Here is a 23,319-nt window from a genome sequence, read left to right as displayed (position 1 = left end):
GATACTCTTTCACTCTTTGCCATGTTTTTTTTTTTTTTTTTTTTTTTATAAACACCACTTTCCTCTCATGCTTTTAGTGTCTCTAATTCTCTTTTAATTGCTTTATAATTGTTTTAATTCTCTTAAATCATTAGTGACATACAGATTGTGCCTTAAAGTTGTCATATTATTATTATTTTTTTTAATCATTTTCTTTTTTCCAATCATAACATTAGTCCAATATTTACAGAAACAGTCATCATTTAGTTTTTCATGACCACTTTCCACCCTCACTGATTTTTGCCACTGTGCCTTTAAGAACTCTCTGTTAACGGCATCTTTACATGTGCAGTGAGATACAGAACTTTTCTGTGCTCACATACAGGCTGCGGGTTTGCTGTTGGGGGCAATACAGTTTGTGCTGTCCTATCCTTCGATAACAGCCTTTGTTCAAAAACTGGATTACACTGTGACAGGCTCACGAGACAATCAGTGCAGAAATGTGCAACACAAACAGCGTAGATCAGACTGAATTGATCATGTAACTTGTTAAACATAAACTTCAGCCACTATTTCCTTTGCACTTTGCAGAGTGGAAAAAGCTAGACACATCAAGGAACAGCACAAAGCGTGGCAGACTTTTTTCTCCTATGAGCTATTTTTGCAACCTTTTCATTTGAATTCTTAGTACTTCAAACTTTTTAATGCAAAAAATTAAGGAAAATTTGACTTCTCGTTATATGACCCCTTTATGTTTTGGGCGTTAACCTCCTGAGATCTGAGCGTGACTGTTGTGTGCATTTTCTCTTTCCCTTTTTGATTTGTAAATTGTAGCACCTAATAAAATAGTTTTAACCTATTGCCAAAAGTATTCGCTCACCCATCCAAATAATTGAATTCAGGTGTTCCAATCACTTCCATGGCCACAGGTGTATAAAATGAAGCACCTAGGCATGCAGACTGCTTCTACAAACATTTGTGAAAGAATGGGCCGCTCTCAGGAGCTCAGTGAATTCCAGCGTGGTACTGTGATAGGATGCCACCTGTGCAACAAGTCCAGTCGTGAAATTTCCTCGCTACTAAATATTCCACAGTCAACTGTTAGTGGTATTATAACAAAGTGGAAGCAATTGGGAATGACAGCAACTCAGCCACGAAGTGGTAGGCCACGTAAAATGACAGAGCGGGGTCAGCGGATGCTGAGGCGCATAGTGCGCAGAGGTCGCCAACTTTCTGCAGAGTCAATCGCTACAGACCTCCAAAGTTCATGTGGCCTTCAGATTAGCTCAAGAACAGTGCGTAGAGAGCTTCATGGAATGGGTTTCCATGGCCGAGCAGCTGCATCCAAGCCATACATCACCAAGTGCAATGCAAAGCGTCGGATGCAGTGGTGTAAAGCACGCCGCCACTGGACTCTAGAGCAGTGGAGACGCGTTCTCTGGAGTGACGAATCACGCTTCTCTATCTGGCAACCTGATGGACGAGTCTGGGTTTGGCGGTTGCCAGTAGAACGGTACTTGTCTGACTGCATTGTGCCGACTGTGAAGTTTGGTGGAGGGGGGATTATGGTGTGGGGTTGTTTTTCAGGAGCTGGGCTTGGCCCCTTAGTTCCAGTGAAAGGAACTCTGAATGCTTCAGCATACCAAGAGATTTTGGACAATTCCATGCTCCCAACTTTGTGGGAACAGTTTGGGGATGGCCCCTTCCTGTTCCAACATGACTGCGCACCAGTGCACAAAGCAAGGTCCATAAAGACATGGATGAGCGAGTTTGGTGTGGAAGAACTTGACTGGCCTGCACAGAGTCCTGACCTCAACCCGATAGAGCACCTTTGGGATGAATTAGAGCGAAGACTGCGAGCCAGGCCTTCTCGTCCAACATCAGTGTCTGACGTCACAAATGCGCTTCTGGAAGAATGGTCAAAAATTCCCATAAACACACTCCTAAACCTTGTGGAAAGCCTTTCCAGAAGAGTTGAAGCTGTTATAGCTGCAAAGGGTGGGCCGACGTCATATTAAACCCTATGGATTAAGAATGGGATGTCACTTAAGTTCATATGCGTCTAAAGGCAGATGAGCGAATACTTTTGGCAATATAGTGTATGTGGACAGCAAGACTAAGTGGTCAAATTTTAACTAATACCAAGCTATAGAAAGTAAGATTTTTTTTTTATCAAATTGTTTATTATGTTTCCAGGAGTGTTGGTTTTTCATGTTTTAGAGATGTTACAGACATTACAGCTGATATTCTGTAAAGCTCACTGTACAACTTTTTAGTGTGAGTTTACAGTACATTCCTGGCTACTAGTTGCATGACTTTCACAGTAGCATTTCTACAATTTATTACAATTAAAACACAACCGTATACTGGGACTTCACAGTGAACAGGACCAAGAAATGACTGTAATTTAGAAACCGTGTTGTAGAATCACAATGATCATCTGCATTTTTTTTTTAATCAACATTGTTTGTTAATTGTCACCATAGTTGAGATTTGTATGCTGAGTGCTCATATCTGTGCGTGTCTGGATGATAATTTTTTTCTAAAAGTTCATGAGAGATAAAACCAATCATATCATAGACTAACACTCCTTCCTCATTATTCATTTAATATGATAGTATTTCTTTACTTTCAAATGCATCATATAGTTTAGACTATACATCGTGGTCTGACATAAAGTCAAGCATTAAATTGACTAATTGTCTCCATACATCACAGTACAATAATTGTGTTCTTAAACACAACTGCACCAACTGGGAGAAAATTAATTAGAAGTAAATTAGATAAGGTCCCGTCCAAATTCCAAAGGGAACACTAAACACCATAATGGTGACTTCAAATAAAACACCATTTTCCCATAATGCAGAGCGATATTCTCATTTCTGTTTCCAAAGTAATTTGTTGTGTTGTGACAGAAAATGGCATAGCCTGCATTGATTTTACAGTAAAATACTGAAAACAGAATTTTACCATAAGAGTTTACTGTTAAACCTTGTAAAATCCTGGCAATTTTTACAGTGCTGCTTTTGAACAATGTGTATTGGGAGAAGCACAAAGAAAAATTATTTGACTTGACTTTTCTGTTACAGTGTTTTTTTTTTCTCTCTACTTTGGCAACAAAATCTCAATGTTCTCTCTTTGCACTGTCAAACAAACAGGTGATAGCCAGTGCTGAAGCATTTTACCAATCAAAAATTAGCATAAATAATTCTGATTCAAAGTAATGACAAGCATTGTCCAATCACTGCCAACCATTATAAATTCTGAATCTATTTACTGATTATCATTGTCCCATGTCTGCCAAACATCATCTGCAGCCTGAAACTGAACGTTTGGTCGGATGTTACGAGTGAATGCACTTGGCTGCATAAGAAAGATATAGGATGCTCCCTTGCTCCCTATTTAGTGAATGACTTAACCTCCAGTGTGCTGTCTATCTGCACTGGTCTCAGAACAGTTCGAAATGCACTTTATTTTCATCCTAACTCCATATAAAGCCCCTGAAAGCAACATTTTACAGCTTTAGGATAAGTGTGATAATACACAGTAAATATAGAATTTCTACGGAAAAATACCCGTATTGTACACAGTAGTGTACACTGTGTTTAGCAGCGTGGCGTTTCACGATAAATTGCTTACATTTTACAAATGGCATATCAGATGAAACTAGGGACTCTAATCTTTTGACTCAAACAGGCTCAATGAGGTTTCTTACCAGATGTAGTTTTGTTGGCGTTTCTCCCAAAGACAAACTCTGCTGTGATCGGCGGCATGTTATTTTGTCACATGACTCGGTGTGTCGAAAGTTTAACCCTTTATTGACAGCCCAGATTCTTCTAAATTGAGATCAGTTGGTTTTCATTAATTTAAATAATGGGTTGCGTATAGCAAAGCCAAAATACAGCGTCCACGCATGTGTATGCGGGGTTCCACGAGGTTAAAGGCTTTGAGGTAAGACAGCAAGTATATAGAATCTTTAGAAAAAAAATCTATTCAGCTTTCCATCTGTTCAGTCCTCTTACCGCTGGGTCTTTGGTGCAACAAGAGAAGGGCACTCCACATTTTTCTCGGCTGGGGTTGCTGTCTGTGCAGTTAAAATAGATGTTGAGGTTCCAGTCGTCTGCTCCAAATGCCCCACAGCACTCCCACTGTCGAAAAAACAAAACAAAAACAAGACAAAATCTGATGCAACTCATCTTGATACTGTACATGCTTTCATAAAATAATTTAGATAAAATAAAATTTTTTTGGAATAATAAAGAAAATGTGGAAGTGCAGCAAGAGCAGCAAAGCATTAGACTCTATCATTAACGGCAAAACCTTACCATTCCTGATAAAAAGCTGATGCCACTCCATGTTTTCCCATTATTTCCATTATATTAGCATTTGAAGTTGACATGCAGTGCTTTGCCCTTCTTCCTCATAATGAAGGTCAGCAAGGAAATAACATGACTGCATCTGCCTAACTCTGACATCTAATTAAATTTGTCCTGAGGAAAGTCATATGCAGGAAACAGATCTGCCAACTGCAGTACAGAACATACAGCTAGAAAAAACACAGAAATGAGCTGCTGTTTTGACATGCAAAGTCAAACTAGTGTCAGAGTGTAGTAACTTTTTAAATGTCAACACAATGTCCATGTTGAAGGACATTTATATTTTGATACAGTATGAGTGCTATTTTTTTAACCAAGTAACCATATTACCAACTTACAAATCTAAAATATACACTTAGAACAAAGACATGGATCTCAGTCACTGCTTAGTGCTTACAGTATCCATATTACAGTAACTACGCCAACTAATTCAAATGTTCAAAAAGACACGGGAAACTGGATAAGGAGCCATCAAACAATGGACCATGTTGCAATGGGCGTGATAAACAGATCTCTTTTTTTATCTCCTCCTGTACACACATTTATTTCTCTTTCATCCTGTTCACACCTTTCCTCGTTGTTTGCCCAGCATCTTCTAGAGTATTTTCTCAATTTCTAAGAATTTAATCCTACAGAAAAATAACTTTCAAACCACTGTTGGTCACCTTATTAGTGGGATTTGCTTAGGCATGCACCACTTTTACTATTGCTCAAACTGAGGTAGAGGCATTTGAACGAGTTTGAGCTTAAGACATTAGCAATACCTTAAATCACGTGGTTTGTTGAGGAGAGGTGTCCTGTTACCTTTCTAAGCAATCACACTTATCATTTTTGCCTGGCAGATTATGAAATGGGCAAAACAATTCACATAGATGTACAGTGAAGGAAGGACCCAAGCCATATCCAAGCACCAGTATATCACAGAGACTTGGGGATGGGCTCCTTTAACTTGGGCCAGTAAGCAACCACCCACAAATGACTAGGAACACCTTAGCAACTACACAGCAAAGCACTGGCCAACCACCCAGAACACAGTGCAATGTGATGGCAAGTTTTCCATGAGCAAGCACCACTAATATTTTCTCCAGAAAATGTAAAAATCTAGTTCAGTTTTTATATTTATGACAGGTCTCTGTAATATGTATGACATGCGCTCTTGCTGGGAGTCTTACATATTCCTGAGTGAAGTCGATGAGGTTCTGCAAATCAATGTCATCTCTATAAGCTCGTATGTTGTTGTTGATGAAAAAGTTGAGCTGATCTTTAATCCAGTCTTTGAAGACAAAGGCCAGGACCCCAGCAGTCAGCTCCAGGAAGAAGATTATCCCCAAAAACACAGAAAACTGGAGAAGAGAAAGACAAATAGACTTTTTTTTACAGTCATTAAGGAGTTGTTTAATTGCAGGTTTCTGTAACTAAAATGTATGATTACATTAATAATTGTATTTATGACCTTAATGTGTATATGTAATTTGTTGCTGTAGAGGGATATTTACATCACAGCAAAATGGGTCAGTTGAGGAGTTCGGAAACGGTAAATGTCTGGATTTGGGTAGGTTATATACAGTATATATTTGACCACTTTGTTATTTTAATTGCGTTTTCATTTTGATTGAAGTGTAATTTAAATTTAGTAATATTTCTGGTTTAAGTTTTTCCGGTTTCAATAAATTAATAAAATTTTTATAGCTAAATCAACAAGTGGAAATGAAGTGTGTGCAAAAATGATCACCAATCCCTCAATCCAAGGCTTAACCTGGAAGGCTGACACAACAAAACACAACAATACAAACATTTTGTGCCCAGAACTGAGTGCCCATGAACAAAGATGGCAGGATACAGAACAAAACAAAAGATGGCAAGAGGGAAGTCACAAAATTCTAGGTAGCTCTCACTACCTCACTACCCTTACATACTTCCTTAACTACATCTATCAGGGTTATGTATGGGCTGTAAAAGAATTCTTTGAAATTTGGCACACATTTTTTTCTCGATTGCTCAGACACATTTTATGAAACAATTAACTTTCAATTCAATTAATTTTCTCCAAACTATAAACAATCTCAAAACTACACACCAATTTGTGCAAACTTCAAACTTCCATGTCAAAATCAAACATTTCACACTGACACAAACCCAGCAAACACACAAACTAGACCACTGATCACAAAACATCAGTGGGATCAATTCAAAACACTGCTACAAAAACCTTTTTCAATCAGGGATAATTTTGCATGTCCATCTCTATATGGTTTGCAGTTAAAGCACTTACTGAAATAATATATAAAATATGGAAGTGTTCAAAAAGTTTATTTGAGAGTAAGCCTTCATTACGGTATTGTAAAGTGACGCTGGGTGAAAATCACTGTCAAAAAGAATATTCAGTTACTCTACACTAACAAATTGTTTCAAAGCACAGAGAAATTAGCATAGTTAAGGAATACAATATACTGTAAAACTGTAAGTAAGAGTTGGCACGAAAAAAAATAATATCAGTCTGTATTGTAAGATACTCTTCAGTTCTGCAGAAATACAGTACATTACAATAGACCAAATAGGCCTACTGTTGGGTTAGACAAGACACCCATTTTCACAAATTATCAGAGCAAGTTTCATGAACATGTGATACAGTACATGCACTACACAGTTCAGTACATGGCCTCTAAACAGCAGTAATGTAGTATAGAAGCGCTGTAGGTTACCTACTTCTCTACAGTAATTTTCAGTCATAAATGAAAGATGTAAATCGACTCAGATTTAGCTGGACTTGTTGTCCAGCATTGTTGTGCCTTACACAAGAAAAGTTGACCAGAATACTCTGGAGCAAATATCATCAGGGTCAACTGTTCTTCTTCCACTTCATCTTTCTCTTCCTCTCTGTCTGTCTGCTGTCTCTGACTTTCAGCTCTTCAAACATTGTTAGAATCCATTTTCCAAAGCACATAATCACATATGGCCCTTTTTATTCATCCTGAAATTCGAAATGGTGTCTGAACAATTTTTTCTACTGAGTGTTTACACATGGAGAAATGTCTGTTAACTGAGTTCAGGCTTTGATGCCTTGAGTGAATTATTTTGAGTGCTTGTGCTTTCTGAATAAGAACATGGTTAAACCTGTGCAAAATGATGCCATTTTTGTAGAGTTTAGAAAAAATTATTAAACAAACTGGAACATGTGTGAAAATGGGTGAATTGTGTTAATAGTTTTGAGAAATGTGCCTTTGTTTCAAGAGTTTAAGTAATGGTTAGCAGATTTGGGCCAACAGGATCAGTTATAGTGTGTTAGCCATTGAGAAAAACTGTAATAGAATGGATTATGGAAAAGGAATTTGAATATTATCATGGAAGTAAGCTGGACCAATTAGCTAACTGGATATATTATAATCAGAGGTGCAAAAACCATATATGCAAATGTATGCAATGCACAGTGGCACCACATTAAGAGAGCACAATGGGGAACCACCCCTACCTGAAAGGAGAAAATGTTAAAGGGGGATTGCCACCCCCCCTCCCCTCCCAAAGGGAGGCGCCAATGTAGGTATCACATACATCCTCGAAAATGGGTAGTGGGCCCCTGATTCTGAAATGTAGCACTTTCTTACTTCAAAGCCTTGAAAACTTACAAATTTGAGTAGGAAGGTGTTCTCCCTCAGGGCCCCAATACAGCCGGCAAATCCCAGGATGAACATCACCCCTCCCACTACCAAAAACAACCACACTGGGTCAAATCCACCCAGATCTGTGATGGAGGAGATGTTCGAGAGGACTCCCTGAAGGACAGAAAGTAAGATAACTTGGTTAAAGTGTATGTGTTCATATTTTGAGAATACGGCTCCACTATGAGCGCATGTGATAGTTATGTTATATTTCAGGTCTTTATGAACGTGACAACAAATCACTGTACCTGAGTCATGTCATAGCTAATAAAAAGAGCATAATAACATCTCAACTTCACATATACTGTAATGCATTGACTGGAAATATAGAGAAGCCTTTCATATAAAAAAATATTTTATATTTATGTTAGATTTGATGGATTATGCACTAAATATTGTATTTTTCTCACCTTTTCATTCCATGCCCATAATCCAATTCCAAGGAAAGCCAACCCCAGCAACTACGAAACAAGATACATATTGCAGTATGTTAAATTCACTCTGCATTCAGTTGATTTAATGTGGTATACACACATTTTTTAAGAAAGCAAGTCAAAAGCTGTTCCTATTGTTTAGACAATAAAGTGTTAACATTAATCAACAAGTCTTGTAAATGTTATATAAAAGTCATGTTAAAAGCATCCTGGTATTACATACAGTATTACAATTTGGTATGGAAACTTGGGACTGACAAGAAAAAAACTAAATGTCCAGGACTTTGAAAATGGACAGACTGTTGGTATTATTGGTAAACAAAAGTAGCAGCTTAGCAATTTTAAATTGCAATTCTCAGAACGGTAAGGAATATTATAACTGATTGTACACACTCACTTCACCTGCAACAGTAAAACGGTACAGGGTACCAAAATCACAAAGATGTCCAAAAATGTCCACTCTGATTACGGGGATTCAGTGTCAAGTCTTTTAAATTCATTCAGATTCGTTCACTGATGCATTCAGTAACCATTTCTTTAGATTAGCCTACAAACTGCCAGTAGCTGGCGACAAATGTGTGTCATGTGTAATGAGTGACTCAATGAATCATTGATTCAACAGATTCGTTAAAAAACACAGATTCATTCATGACCGAAACTATGGAAGTGAACGAGAACAATTCGTTAACTTAAGTTTAGTTCGAAAACAGATATTGTATGATATTTTTCCATCTTTACAAGGCTTGACAAACCAAAAACTGAAAATGACCATCAAGCTGACCGCTCAGATTTTTTGATTTTTAGAGGATGATTTATGACTAAATGGCAGGTATTGAAACAGGGATTGCCATGATATGTGCGCTCAAGAAACAGGCTCAATGTCACGCTGAATACGGTAAGCGAAGGTCTATATGTTTTATGTATCGGTATGCGTATATTGTGCATAAAAATACATAAATTGTTCAAAATAGTATATCAAGAAGTATGTCAAGGATTTAGAACTTTTTCTGTTTCTTGATTTGGGTTCATAAAAACACACACTGAAATAAATTGTATGTTAGATTTACTTAAAATATATACATAGCATTTTTGCATCACGCTTTTTAAGTAAATTCAACTTATGGTCATTTTATGTCAGCACAACAAGAAAACCTTTGTTAAATAAACACAAATGTATCAGTTCATTCAACTTCATTTACTTAAAAATAGGGCTGTCAATTTAATGCATTAATTTAGACAGATGGATTGAGAGGCATCAATTTGAGATGTATAATTATCAGTATGAATACTGGTGTCTGTGCAAATAACAATAATCAACAATGTATTCATCTGGAGTGTTTTGTATGGAGTGTGAACATTGTACAGTAGGCAGAACCTGCAATTTGAAAATCTTGAAATTAACATATGGATTCAGATATGAAAAATGTATTTGTATTTTAAATGTTATTTATTTATTTACTTTATTTTATTTGATGTACCTTTACCCTGCAATTCATTCACCCACCGCTAATGTATATAGCCTATAGACCGATATGTGATGCCATGTACAGTATTCAATGATATGTTTAGATTATGAAAACATGAGGCAGTGAAAATGAATGTTAGATCCAGTGTACACAAGACCTCTCTCTCCGTCAGAGGATATCCATATATCAGAGTTCTGTCTGATATCCAAAACCAGTCAACATCAACAGCTTGTTATGTTAACTTACTCTCCTACCAGCGCAAGAGTCAGCAGGGGGAATACAGAAGAAGGCAGGAGACGAAGTGATGGTAAAAATGAGCAGAGTTTATTGAATAATCTTGAGAGTTCAGTCTATAGGCATGCGCACAAGTACTTCAAAACAACACGTGAGACATTCAAAACTACAATGGCGGACTACAGGACTGTGTTTGTGCTGCTCAAGATTGTGAGTTTATTGATGCTTCTCCAGCAAAGTATATATTTACTGCATCACTATTACGACCAGCGATCGCCATCTTCATTGTTTGTATTCACCGCTCTGTGGAAGAATGCTTATGTGCGCAGGCGCGTAGTGTTTCTTTACAAAGTGACATTGCCAACTACTGGCCTGGCATGCACAATACAGCGTTTTTAGTCGTTATCACGGATCCGTGTGAATGGGGATCGTTTTGACAATGTTGTCGTCTGTATGCGGAACTTTTCAAAAACGCAAAAGGAAAAACTTTTCCATTTTTAGAACATCGTTGTCGTGTAAACATACCCTAAGATTGCAGCCTTTAGCAGTTTAATAAATCACACTAGGACATATGATTTTAATTTGATTAATTGTTCATTTCAGTGTAAGTGAAAATTAGTATTTTAAAACTGTCATTTGTCAGTCATATCGCACGCTGGTACTGGTACTGCAGAAACACTGGTATCATTACATCTTTTTTATTTTAGTATTGACTTGGTACCGAAGTACTGGTACTTTTGAAAACACTAATCCTAATGGTGACTTTACATGAAACAGCTATTTACAGTAAAACAAAATCAATCAATATGAAAAATTGCTAATTAAATGCCCACATGAGTTTAGGGATGTCAATTTTCAGACATTTTCATAATAGATCATCATGGAAATTAATGATCAATTAACTGATTAATCGTTAACGTTAATATCGCAAAACGCACGTGGAGGACTCCAAATAATAGTGTGCATGCAGCCTATTGTTTAAATATAATTTAAATTAATACACTTAAGAAATGCAAGTATTGGCATTTTCCTCTTAAAATATTCTTAGTTCAGTGTATTTAAATACATTTAGGCTATGTTTAGTTCAAATTTGGGAATTGTTTAATTACTGTTAATGAAATACTGTTAGTAGTAACTTCTATCTTAAGATCCTTAAGATATATAATTTTGTAGGGCTTTACCGGTTGTTTAGATCAGTGTTACTATCAGAAATAATTAATAATTATTTCTGTAGTTATTAATTAATATTTACATTAATTAATTGGATCTAACTCATTAAAACCTCATATGGGGCTCCAGTAAATGTAGTGTGCTACGTTTAGGAGTAAGTGTGGTTATTAGCAATAATTAATAATTATCAAAGATAATTATTAATTATTAAAATCAATAGAACATTGATGAGAATCAATGTTAGCTTTTTTAATCCTTTAAATCAACAATTATCAAAGATAATCGTTAATTGTTAACATCGATGAAACATTAATTAAAATTAACACTATCTTATTGATCATTCAAATTCAATCATCAAAGATAATTATCAATTATCAACAATCAATAGAATATTAATAAGGATTAACATTGACGGGGCACCACCCTGGAATCAGGGATTAATAACCAAATAGTAAAACAGTCTCAATATTAGATTGTTTTCTTAGGAAAATCGACATGCGAAGAGTATCGATTTTCGGAAAAAAAACAATGAATGAAGGTTTGAATCCGAGCACTGACATCCCGTCAGCATGACACAGGCGTATGCAAAACCAAAACAAACCAAAACACTTCTCTTTGTAATATAAACAAAAGTTTAGTTATGCAGTAATATCAATTAATAATTAATACAATGCAGTCAATAAACTTCCGAATTACAACTACAAACTAAACAGTGATATGATTAGATATGGAAATAAAAATAATCCTATAACACTTGAGTGTGTGTGAGAGATTAGTAAGAGAGAGAGAGAGAGAGATGATTAAGTGACAGCCCTAAAGCCGATTTTGCGATCGTGGGAGAGAAAACAGCTGGCAGTTTATCCCTCAGAGACGAGGTGGACGGCTCGTAAACAGTCGTTTAAAAAATTATTTGACTCTTTAATGGATGAACTCAGTTGCTGTCTCACCCGCGATGGCGAAATTGCACAACAGTCCAATTTGGTTGGACTACAATACAGCAAAACAAATTTGTGATAATTAATACCCTGAGTATTAATAATGAGCGGACATGGCGGTCCATAAACTGTACAAGCAAAAACCTTGAAACACAAGAATAACACACTATAATACTCTATCTCTGCCCAGACGTAACCTCTTACTTGAATCGCATGAGGACACAGGTAGATTGTGTTTTCCTCCGTCCTTTAACTTTGACCCGGTTCCTTGAGGCTCGTGTGATGACGGGAGGCCGTTTCCTCGCTCTGTCGGCGGGCAGTACGGCTGTTGATTGTCAGCGGGCGGGCAGAGAACTCAGAAATGTCGACTTGACTGAAGATGGAAGAGAAATCTTTAATCTCTTCACTTCTGTAGGCAAACGGATGAAGATGCGAATTGCTCGGTGGTGAGAGTGTTCGGTTGAACACAGAGTAATCTCAACTCATCCAGCGAGATGGAGATTGTATGGCTACAGTTTCAAGTCGGACATTACTTCCTTGTGCCACGAGGTTGCACCGGAGAGCAGCAAAAAAAAACTACGCCTGTATTCGGTGAACAAAGTCGCTGGAAGCAATTCTGGAAGCATTTCAGAGGTATTTTAACTCCTGATGATGTCATGTTTGAGGGACGTTCTGTTGTGTGCCTCATCCAATAGGAGTTAAGAGTTCGATCCTTTAGTGAGCAAGGCTTCATGGATTTGTAGTCTGTTTTGGACTCCCTTTGTTTGATTTTGGCGCAATTTTTATCAGTAAAATTTACGACATGGAATGTGTGGGGGCCTGAGTTAGGTTTTACGACTTTTAGGCCTGCCTTTGTACTCTATCTGAATACATGAGGCCCAACAATTTGTACACATATTTGAGTTCATTAAAACTTTATGTTGTGGATCGTGGGATATTTCGGATCTTTGGACTTACTGTTTTATTAGAAATTAAGTCAAATCATAACACGCTGTGTAAACACAGTATATAACATAAGCTACCACTTCTCTGGTGAGTGTGATGTCAGCTGAATGTACCTTTGTGCCTTCTCGGCGATCGCTGATGTAATTGTAGGTTGGTCTGAAACAAGGAGATCAACAGTGCTTGTTGTCATGTTGTCCTTTAACACACTATCATGGTGTGTATAGAAAACATTCATGATCATTTATAGAGAAACGCTCAAACATGGTTTACATTGAGCCCGCATCATCTGTGATCTGTGCGTTGGCTCTTTTTCTGTGAACCGGATAATGACATGCAGAGCTAGCGGCGGGTGACTGTATAGAGTAGACAGTCTTATCAAAATCTGCTGTTATGATTACTGAACGCAATTGTCCTGAAATTAATCAATGATCGATAAGCTTAATCAAGCACATTATTAATGACAATTAATCGATTAATCATTACCATCCCTACATGAGTTCCTTTTGACCAAACAAACATGCTTAAATTATTCATGCTCAAGGGTTTATGGGTATTTCCCACAACCTTAGTTCTGTACTTAATTGTTCGAGTTAGCAGTACTTAAAATCGTAATTTTATAGATTTGTAAGCTAAAGTTCAAGCAACACATGATTATTAATTTACTTCAAAGTTCCCCTTAAAATTGATATTTTTGTGTTGTACACATTAATGAAAATTAAGTGCAGCTAAAAATGTTAGAAACACTTACGTTTCTGAGTAGAAGCAACTTATTTTTTATACGTTATGACTGTTTGTTTGTTTTTTGTTTTTCACCCAATTTGGAATGCCCAATTCCCAGTGTGCTTTTTTTTTTTTTTTTTTAAGTCCTCATGGTCGCGTAGTGATTTGCCTCAATCTGGGTGGCGTAGGATGAATCCCAGTTGCCTCCGTGTCTGAGACCATCAACCCATGCATATTATCACGTGGCTTGTTGAGCGCGTTGCCACGGAGACATAGCACGTGTGGAGGCTTCACGCCATCCACCGCGGCATCCGTGCTGAACTCACCACGTGCCCCACTGAGAACGAACCACATTATAGTGACCACGAGGAAGTTACCCCATGTGACTCTACCCTCCCTAGCAACCGGGACAATTTGGTTGCTTAGGAGACCTGGCTGGAGTCACTCAGCATGCCCTGGGATTTGAACTAGCGAATTCCAGGGGTGGTAGCCAGCGTCTTTTACCACTGAGCTACCCAGGCCCCCTATACGTTATGAATGTTGAACCTTTTCTTCAGTGTATTATGTTGTTTCAGTGCATGAAATCCAAAATATTTACCCTTACAGTGGCTGAAAGATGGTGCTTTGGTCTCGGTGCAAAACTGGTACATGTTTATTTCTGAGTCTACTGCCAGATAAACCAAGAAAGCAATTCTCCAAGGTATACATTAATGTTCCAATTTAAAAACATCCTTCCCAGTGAGCCAGATGAATATCGAACGTCAGTGATAAAGGGATGGCAAGCATTTTTCAGATTTCCTCAGCTTCACCAAACATAAGGTCATAACCCTTGCAACAACACCAACCTCCCAAATCTCTCTCTCATATGAGATTTTTTATAATAATTCCAATGCAGTTGATTGAGTTACTTGTGTAGAACTCTCCCATAATATTCCTGCAGTCTGCTCTAACATGGTGGCATCTGAACAGACATCTGGTTCTTCCCATGAGACTGATGTCCTCATTTACAGATAGGGCTGTGATTTTTCTAGCCTTTCATAACTGGACATGCCTTTCAATCCTATCCTAAGATATTCTGCTTTAACATAAATGCAAATACACAGTTCAAACTGACATTAATGCTCACAAATTGTGTTTTAACAATAGGAAAAAAGTAAATATTTTAATTCTCAGAGTAGCAAAATTCCAACATTTGAGTCAATTAAATTATTCAAATTATTTTCTACAAAAGTTTTCTGAATTTGTTCTAAACAGTGGGCCTTAGTGGTCAAGAACACTTTTTCTATTTTTTCCTATGGTCTTCAAAACATTGGAAACACATCTTTGAGCTAAATTGCATCTTTGCCATTCCAGTTTATGTATTCACTATTGCTTTCAAACATGAACACTGCAGCGATTCAGAGAGGTCAGGACCTTTTGTCAGATCACGTTGCACATCTCAAGCCAGCACAGGCTTTAAAAACTCCAGAGCTCCATTCACAACTCAAAGCAACGTTCAGGACCACATTTCGCCAAGTCCTTTCAGTCTTAACAGCCCTTTTTTGTCTCTAATAATAACGCTCCATCTTTTCTTCAGCGGTGCCCACATTGTGCACAACACTATGCCTCACAAGCGTTACTGAGTGCATGAAATATTCATGACAACAGTACTGTGATTGCGGGTACAGTGTATCTCCCACATAGTTCTTTTACTAATAAATGAGCTCAGAATACACTATTTACGTATATCTGTATTTAGACTTTAATAACATTATTAGTGATTTGTTTTCCATAGTGAACACATTTGTCCAAATGGATAGCCGTTTTGTGCTTTTGTAGAGATATCCCTGCCAAAAAAAAATAAAAAATAAAAAATTCAGTGGTCCAGGCTGGTTAATACTGGTTAGTTAGCACTGGTGTAGCTGTACAATACAAGAATTTTCATGTTCAGTAAAAACTGTTTAGTATATAGAAACACGGTCATAGTTTCAGTTATATTTGATCTAACTTATAAGAGGAATTAGACAAAGAAAATGTACTGTACTTGGGTAATATAGAAGATAACAATTAGGGCTGGGCATTTTGGTCATTTTATCTACTCGAGTACTCGAGGGGCAATGACATGTTCATAACTTTATATATAATAACATGTCTGACAAATGTCTATAGCTGTTGCATTGTGTCTTGTTGTTCCAGTGTATCGTCTATTCATTATTACAGGCTGTTATAAAATAAAATGTTACAAAATGTACAAAAGATTGCATAATCAAAATATAATGCATCGTATTTTGTCATTATTTGAAGATTCGCTGCCCAGCTTGGAAAGAATGTGCACAATGCGCATCTGTCTGTTCTTCCTTCAGGTTACCGTAGTAATCTTAGTAAGCATGCACCAGTTTTTTTAGTGACTGTCTGAACCGTCTATTTTCACATCGCATTTGGCTTATCAGGAGATGCCATAACCATCGCGTTTTTAATATGCGTGTTAAGCTGAAGTTCAGTTTTGAAGACGCTGCATTCTGTTCCATTTAGCTGCGCTCTGTCAAAGTGTTTGAAACACTTGCCTGCTGTACATGCGTTGCTTCAGCGCGTTGAGTCCACTGCCATACTGTTGTGCGTCCAAGTGTTCGCTCTTGTGGGGAAAGCATTGATGCTCCATATTGTGTTTGCTGTGATTCATGAAGCTTTCCATTCAACTCAGAGAGTCGGAATTTCCACCTTTCAACTGGGGAAAGTGCAACGGAATGTCACTTTATATCGGACATCTAACTTAGAAACTCGTGCGGAAATCTTCATTTCGTCGAGATGCAGGTGTGCGTTACGTCACGCAAGGCAGAGAGGTTTATAGTCAGTGACAAACGTTCACTTTTATTAAATAATATCCATTAACGAGTCAAAATTCTTACATTAAATGATAATAAAACGTGTTTAGCAAACGTTCTGCAGAGACAGGCGTTCAAAACACGGTTAATTACACTCTCTTTTGATTATCGTAACAATAGCATTGCAGCATCGTATCAGTTTGGTTGCTATTAGATGTTTCTGACAATCAATGTACCCCTCAAAACCACAACTTAATCTCAAAATTAAAAATAAGCTTCCTCTTTGACACGTTTGTGTTTAGTTGTCAGGTAATTGTCACTGGATTTCGAATTAAGTGAAAAGTCACATCATGCGTGATCACTATCGATCACTGTTTTCATCATCAATCATTGCTGCCACGTCCGAGTACCTGAGTACTCGAGTACTCGTGCTCATCCCTAATAACAATATGGGTAGTTAACATTATGGGTAGTTAACAAGTATTTTTAGTGTCTTGCAGCATGACATCCTGCAATTAATCTAAAACTAATTTTTTTTTTCTAATGAAGTACTAATGAAGGCAAAAAGGTCATTAAAATTGGCAAAAAACTTAGATATAATTAACTTAAAATCTTGATGTCCTATACTGTCAACTACCCACATGCTGTTTAAATATATTTGATAAGAGGTTCAATTTCAGTAAGAAAATTGAAAGAAAAAAAAAGAAAAAGAAATAAGATCTCTATTCATTTATAAAACTATTTTCCAATAGCAGTAGACCCTGAGACAGAAGCAAGAAAGACAATTAAGTGTTTTTGGACTTTATTGAATACAAAGGTTGCATCTAATTTAGCACGGCACAATCGAGCAAATTCAAAATCCTTGAGGTCTATCTTGCATTCCATATTAGAAAATTATATAAGATGTGCCCATTAGTGCACACATATCATCTCCAGATAATCCTATCAATCTATGCCATGCAGACTATGTAGACATTATCTTGTAGCATTGTATTATATTTAGAACATTAATTCTGATTAATATCAATGCAGTCTTTGTACTACTCACCATAAAATATTATTGTTCATAAAATATTAATTTAAATTTTATGTTGAGTGACAATTTAAATTACTGATTTTTAGTTGTGTTCTTGTTCCAAAGCAATACATCTGAAGGCAAAGGAAATGATACACACTTCAGTGGAAAAATCCTGTCTAGTATAGCCAAGAAAATGCCAAGCAGAAACAAAGGAGTGCTTTGATTTAAGAAACAGGTTAGCAGAGCCTGACTCACTTTCACTTTGTAAATTCATTCTCACTTCTGAGAGTGCTCAAGATGGTGGTGATGTGTGTAATTCTTTTGATGTTAAAATATTTGCTCCTATATTAGCTTAACATGCAAAGACAACTTAAGTCATTCGTAGGTTGATTTCCTGAAAAGTGTCTCTGTGGTGCTATTAAAACATTGCTTTGACAAACCCAAAAAGCGTTACTGGCTTAACCAACGGTGTGAGTTTGGGGGCGGGACTATCTTTTTGTCCAACCAATGGCAGAAGGGGGAGTGTCCGGGAAACCTGTTTGAAAACATTCTGTTAGGTGATGCTAGTGGCCCAGAAATTACACATTTCACCTTTAACTAGTGATGAAAATATCCTTATGCTGTGCCTATGGTATTTTTTAAATATGAACGTACAATAGTCCATGAACCTACAATATTCTATAAATGTAAATCACTCGTATACCTTGACAAGTGATGTTACTGAATAATTTATCCACTTATTATTAGTTCACTATAGTGATTCACAATTATAATACGCTTTTAGCCTTTTACCATACAATTCAGTGAAACAGTTTAATTTGTAGATTCACTCAACATTAACTTGTTAACTTGAACATTTCAGTTAATACAGTAACTTTTACTTACCAATGTAAATGGTACTTAAATAATCATTTTATTTCAACACTTCACATTTTGAACTTTTATTATTTACATGTTTAATCGAGTACCACATGACATATGAAAGCCTTCCAGAGGGAAGCTTCTTGCATGTGATATAGTTTATTAGATAACATTACTTTGCATTACAGTAATATAATATAATTACTGTATATAAACAAGACGCAGAGCTCAACACTTGTCAGTAACAAAAAAACTTTTAATCGGTAATTCTGAGTAGAAAATGAACTTAACACTTCAAAAAGAGGTTACCAAATATAACAACAAAATCAACAATCAAAATGGTGTAAATAAACTTGCAAACAGTGAAACCATACACGCTCATTAATTATTCAAGCATGCTGGGAACACCAGCTTCGAAAAGTAAAATGTACTTATTTTCTTTACCTGAGAAATTTACTCAAATAAGTGAATAAATATGACAAGGTTTTATGCATGATGACGCATTGTAAAGATTCCAAATAAGCATAAGTAATATTTATTTGTAAGCTAGAGTATACATTTTTACATGTTTGAATTAAGTACAAATGTACAATTTACTTAATATTTACGTTAACGCTTTTACTTATTCAACACAGCAAGTACTTAATCTTTACTGCTATATTAACTACACCACAAAAAAATCCAGTGTATCGGGGAGTTTGTTTGCTGCTCTGATAAACAAGTCAGGTCAGTTTGGCTTCATCTGTTGTTAACACGGAGATGGACTGACTCTTCAAGGGGAGTCAGTAATGTCAACTACACAAGACTACAGTAGTATACCGCTCTTAGTATAGTTGTTTCATGATATATGATGAAATAATGAAAGATTTTAATTGTGACACATTTATATTTAAATATATTTAGAGTGCTTGCTGTCACAATTACCTCAAATGCCAAACCAAAATAAAGAAAGTGAAGATAAAAAAACCAAAATGACTTGGGTGAGCTCATAACAGGAAATTCTGACCTCAACATTCCAGTCTCGGCATAGTACATAATGTCATTTTCTGATGCTTCTTCAAACCGTGGATGAATGTCTAGAACATGCAATGTACACTTGAGCTACTGTATATGGAGGAGTTCTTGGCTGATATAATGAAGAACAAAAAGGCTATAAATTCTTCCCTTAGTCAGATGTCAACTTCCTAGTTTCAAGGAATCAGTGTGTTCAACCCTAAACCAGTACCAATGAATTGTATTTTTAGTGAAATATCAGTCTTTTAAGAAGTGAGCAGTGAGCATTAAAAAATCTATCCCTTACAAATAAAAAAAATTATCACAGTAATATTTTGAACAGTGTTTGAACAGCTTTCAGAATCATTTTTTATACACCGATCAGCCACAACATTAAAACCACCTGCCTAATATTGTGTAGGTCCCCCTCGTGCCGCCAAAACAGCACCAACCCAAATCTCAGAATAGCATTCTGAGAAACTATTCTTCTCACTACAATTGTACAGAGCAGTTATCTGAGTTACCGTAGACTTTGTCAGTTCGAACCAGTATGGCCATTCTCAGTTGACCTCTCTCATCAACAAGGCATTTCCGTCCACAGAACTTACCCTCACTGGATGTTTTTTGTTTTTGGCACCATTCGGAGTAAATTCTAGAGACTGTTGTGTGTGAAAATCCCAGGAGATCAGCAGTTACAGAAATACTCAAACCAGCCCGTCTGGCACCAACAATCATCCATGCGATTATCTAATCAGCAAGTCGTGTGGCAGCAGTGAGTGCAAAAAATCATCCAGATATGGGTCAGGAGCTTCAGTTAATGTTCATATCAACCATCAGAATGGGGAAAATATGTGATCTCATTGATTTGGACCGTGGCATGATTGTTGGTGCCAGACAGGCTGGTGTGAGTATTTCTGTAACTGCTGATCTCCTGGGATTTTAATGCACAACAGTCTCTAGAATTTACTCCGAATGGTGCCAAAAATAAAAAACATCCAGTGAGCAGCAGTTCTGCAGACAGAAACACCTTGTGGATGAGAGAGGTCAACAGAGAATGGCCAGACTGGTTTGAACTGACAAAGAATGGCCAGACTGGTTTGAACTGACAAAGTCTATGGTACTGCTCTGTACAATTGTGGAGAGAAGAATATAATCTCAGAAAATTATTCTGAGATTTGGGTTGGTGCTGTTTTGGCGGCACGAGGGGGACCTACACCATATTAGGCAGGTGGTTTTAATGTTGTGGCTGATCGGTGTATATTTTTTTTATGACAGTGGCGGCTAGTACTAATTTCTTTGCAGTAATGTATTCACTAACATTAACAAAAAATAACAATAAACAATACTTTTACAGCATTTATTAATCTCGGTTAGGCAAATGTTAATTTCTAGTAATACATTTTTTACTTTAAAAGTTGCATACATTAACATTACATAATGCCATGTGAACTAACATGAACAATGAAAGAAGAAAAACTGATACATATACCAAGATTAATGCTGTAAAGAAATTCATTGTTAGTTCATGATACCTAAAGCATTAATGTTAACGACTAGACCCTTATTGTAAAGTGTATATACGGTTTTACAGTAGTAACAATAACTGATGTAATTATGGTATTTAAGCAGACACTGTGGTCACCATGGTAATTTAAGTAAGAGATATTGTTATTTGACTTTCTTTTTTTTAATTTTTTTTACACAATGCCTTCCTCGTTTTTGTTTCAAAAACACTTGCAACTACCCTGCATGGATCACACCAGGGGAAGAGGCTTATTATCTCAATGCAGTTTCACATTATGACGATATGGGCCAACATACATGAAAACATACGCACAATAACACGCTTGTACATGAACTCTGTGGTGCGCTGTACAATAACACAGTGAACGCTCAATAACGCTCGTTATTAAACAGCTTATCATGTGAAACGATGCGATGTGTCCCAGATAGTCACTAAAAACTGAACTAACATAGTGAATAATAATAAATAATAAAAATTAAAAATAGGATTACATCATGCTATCTCGACATATATATGCTCCCTTTGAAATTAGAGCATTTTCCAAGCATTGCGACCTGATCTAATCTCTTGTCACTTAAGTTATTACATTTAGTGCAATATACAGGATCCATGTGTTAAGTCTCATAGCACGCGCTGCTATGAGGTCCAGATGCATCGCGAGAGAAAGCCGATTATCAGTAGGACGCACTTGACTCGGCTGCTGTCAGATAAACGGATCGGTGATAGCATAGAAATTGTTTCGCTTGACTCTAAGGGGCCGTTCACGGCGAACGCGTTTATGCGTCCGTCTGCGCTGTTTTTTAAATGTACTTGCTATGTAAACATGCGCTAGATGGACGCCCATACGGTGCGTCTTGTTGTTATATCAGCGTCTCGCTCGGCCGGAGCGTCGCGTTTTTTAGACGCCGTGCAGGTTAAAAAGAACGTCAACTTTTAAAAAAAGCGTCTCGAGACACCTGCGTTCCGTTCTATTCGTTGCGCTGCGTCCAGTTTGTTTTAAGCGTTCGGTTCAACGTTATCGAGTCGTTAATTGTAAAACAATTGAATCTAATAATTTTAATTTCAGGGACAAGTTCAGTACACACCGGCTCCTCGCATTTCTTTCGAACGAACAAAGGAACTGAACTCGCACTCGAGCGAAATACCCATATTTCAGCTTTACATTCAAACGCAATGCCATAGAGGAACATGACATTATGAACAAAGAGGTATGGTGGTGGTTCCGCAAAAAAAAGCACTTACCCAAAATATGATGTTAAATCCAAATATGAAATATTTGATGCAGCAACTGACTTCTTGACCCTTGTAATGCTTTCCTGACATCATTGGCTCGACATACGTTTTCTCCAACGCAAACTGTAGGGTCACATTAAACGCGAAGCAGGTTCAGTTTGATTATTCCGCTCTTGACATCGATGACAAACTGCCCCGGCAATGTTATTATCCACATGAAGGAAACATAATGTCGACCGACTGCACTGGCGCAACTAAATATTATCAGCGCCTAAATTACCTACAGTTATGGTTGCATTTATAAACAAATCTGCTGATCTCTCGAAATAACTGCTCATACCGTTTTTCCCCCACTTGACATGGCTGCTTTTGATTGACAGCACTAGTAACCAATCAGCTGTTGTGCGTCAGTCTTCCCCCACCAGCATTCTCCGCCCCTCGCTTGCACGCGCGGTGAACTCCAATCGTATCCATCTGCAGAGCCACACAGCAGTTTCAGGCCAGCAGTCTCAGGCCGGAAGTTAGGGCGGCGCTAATGACAACACAACGATCATGGTGGAGGACACGGTGAGTTGCTGTCTTTGTAATATCTTAATAAATCTAGCATTATTTGGTGAACATTGTATCTATATATTAATGCTTAGTTTTTATCTGATTACTACTCAATCTGCAGGTGAGTTTCTTGTTACTCTTATTGAAGCTTGACTTTTTTTTTATTTATTTTTTTTACATGCTTTAATAATCAAATATTTTTCTGGGGACATTTCGATACCCTTCGGATTGTGTTATGTAAATAGGCATTCCGATAAAGTCACTGAAACTTAAAAAAAATATATATATATATATATATATATATATTTCTGAACATAAATGGTTTGTTCCCTTTTGTTTTGTTTTGTTTTGTTTTGTTTAGGCCTCTGGTTTGTGAGTTTATGGTAGCCTACTAATACTCTTGAGCGCTGTAAGTATTTTG

General features: G+C 37.0%; 1 protein-coding gene across 2 annotated transcripts in view; it reads right to left on the bottom strand.

Annotated features, from left to right (window-relative positions):
* The window catches only part of tspan5a (tetraspanin 5a), a 37,749-nt gene extending 15,050 nt beyond the window's left edge, over nucleotides 1-22,699 (bottom strand). Inside the window, exons 1-5 of one of the 2 annotated variants that reach the window (XM_051674130.1) lie at nucleotides 22,356-22,699; nucleotides 8,422-8,472; nucleotides 7,979-8,125; nucleotides 5,528-5,698; nucleotides 4,002-4,127 (exon numbers count right to left, since the gene is read on the bottom strand). In XM_051674130.1, coding sequence (XP_051530090.1) covers nucleotides 4,002-4,127; nucleotides 5,528-5,698; nucleotides 7,979-8,125; nucleotides 8,422-8,472; nucleotides 22,356-22,439 — 579 coding nt within the window. In that variant the 5' untranslated portion in view covers nucleotides 22,440-22,699. The remainder of the gene's footprint in view (nucleotides 1-4,001; nucleotides 4,128-5,527; nucleotides 5,699-7,978; nucleotides 8,126-8,421; nucleotides 8,473-22,355) is intronic. The other variant, XM_051674936.1, reaches the window with a different exon arrangement.
* Between the last annotated feature and the right edge of the window lie 620 nt (nucleotides 22,700-23,319).

The sequence above is a fragment of the Myxocyprinus asiaticus genome, chromosome 1, assembly GCF_019703515.2.
Source record: "Myxocyprinus asiaticus isolate MX2 ecotype Aquarium Trade chromosome 1, UBuf_Myxa_2, whole genome shotgun sequence".
NCBI classification, from domain to species: Eukaryota; Metazoa; Chordata; class Actinopteri; order Cypriniformes; family Catostomidae; genus Myxocyprinus; species Myxocyprinus asiaticus.
Note: the sequence above shows the minus strand (reverse complement) of the source record. Positions and strands in the feature narration are given on the sequence as shown.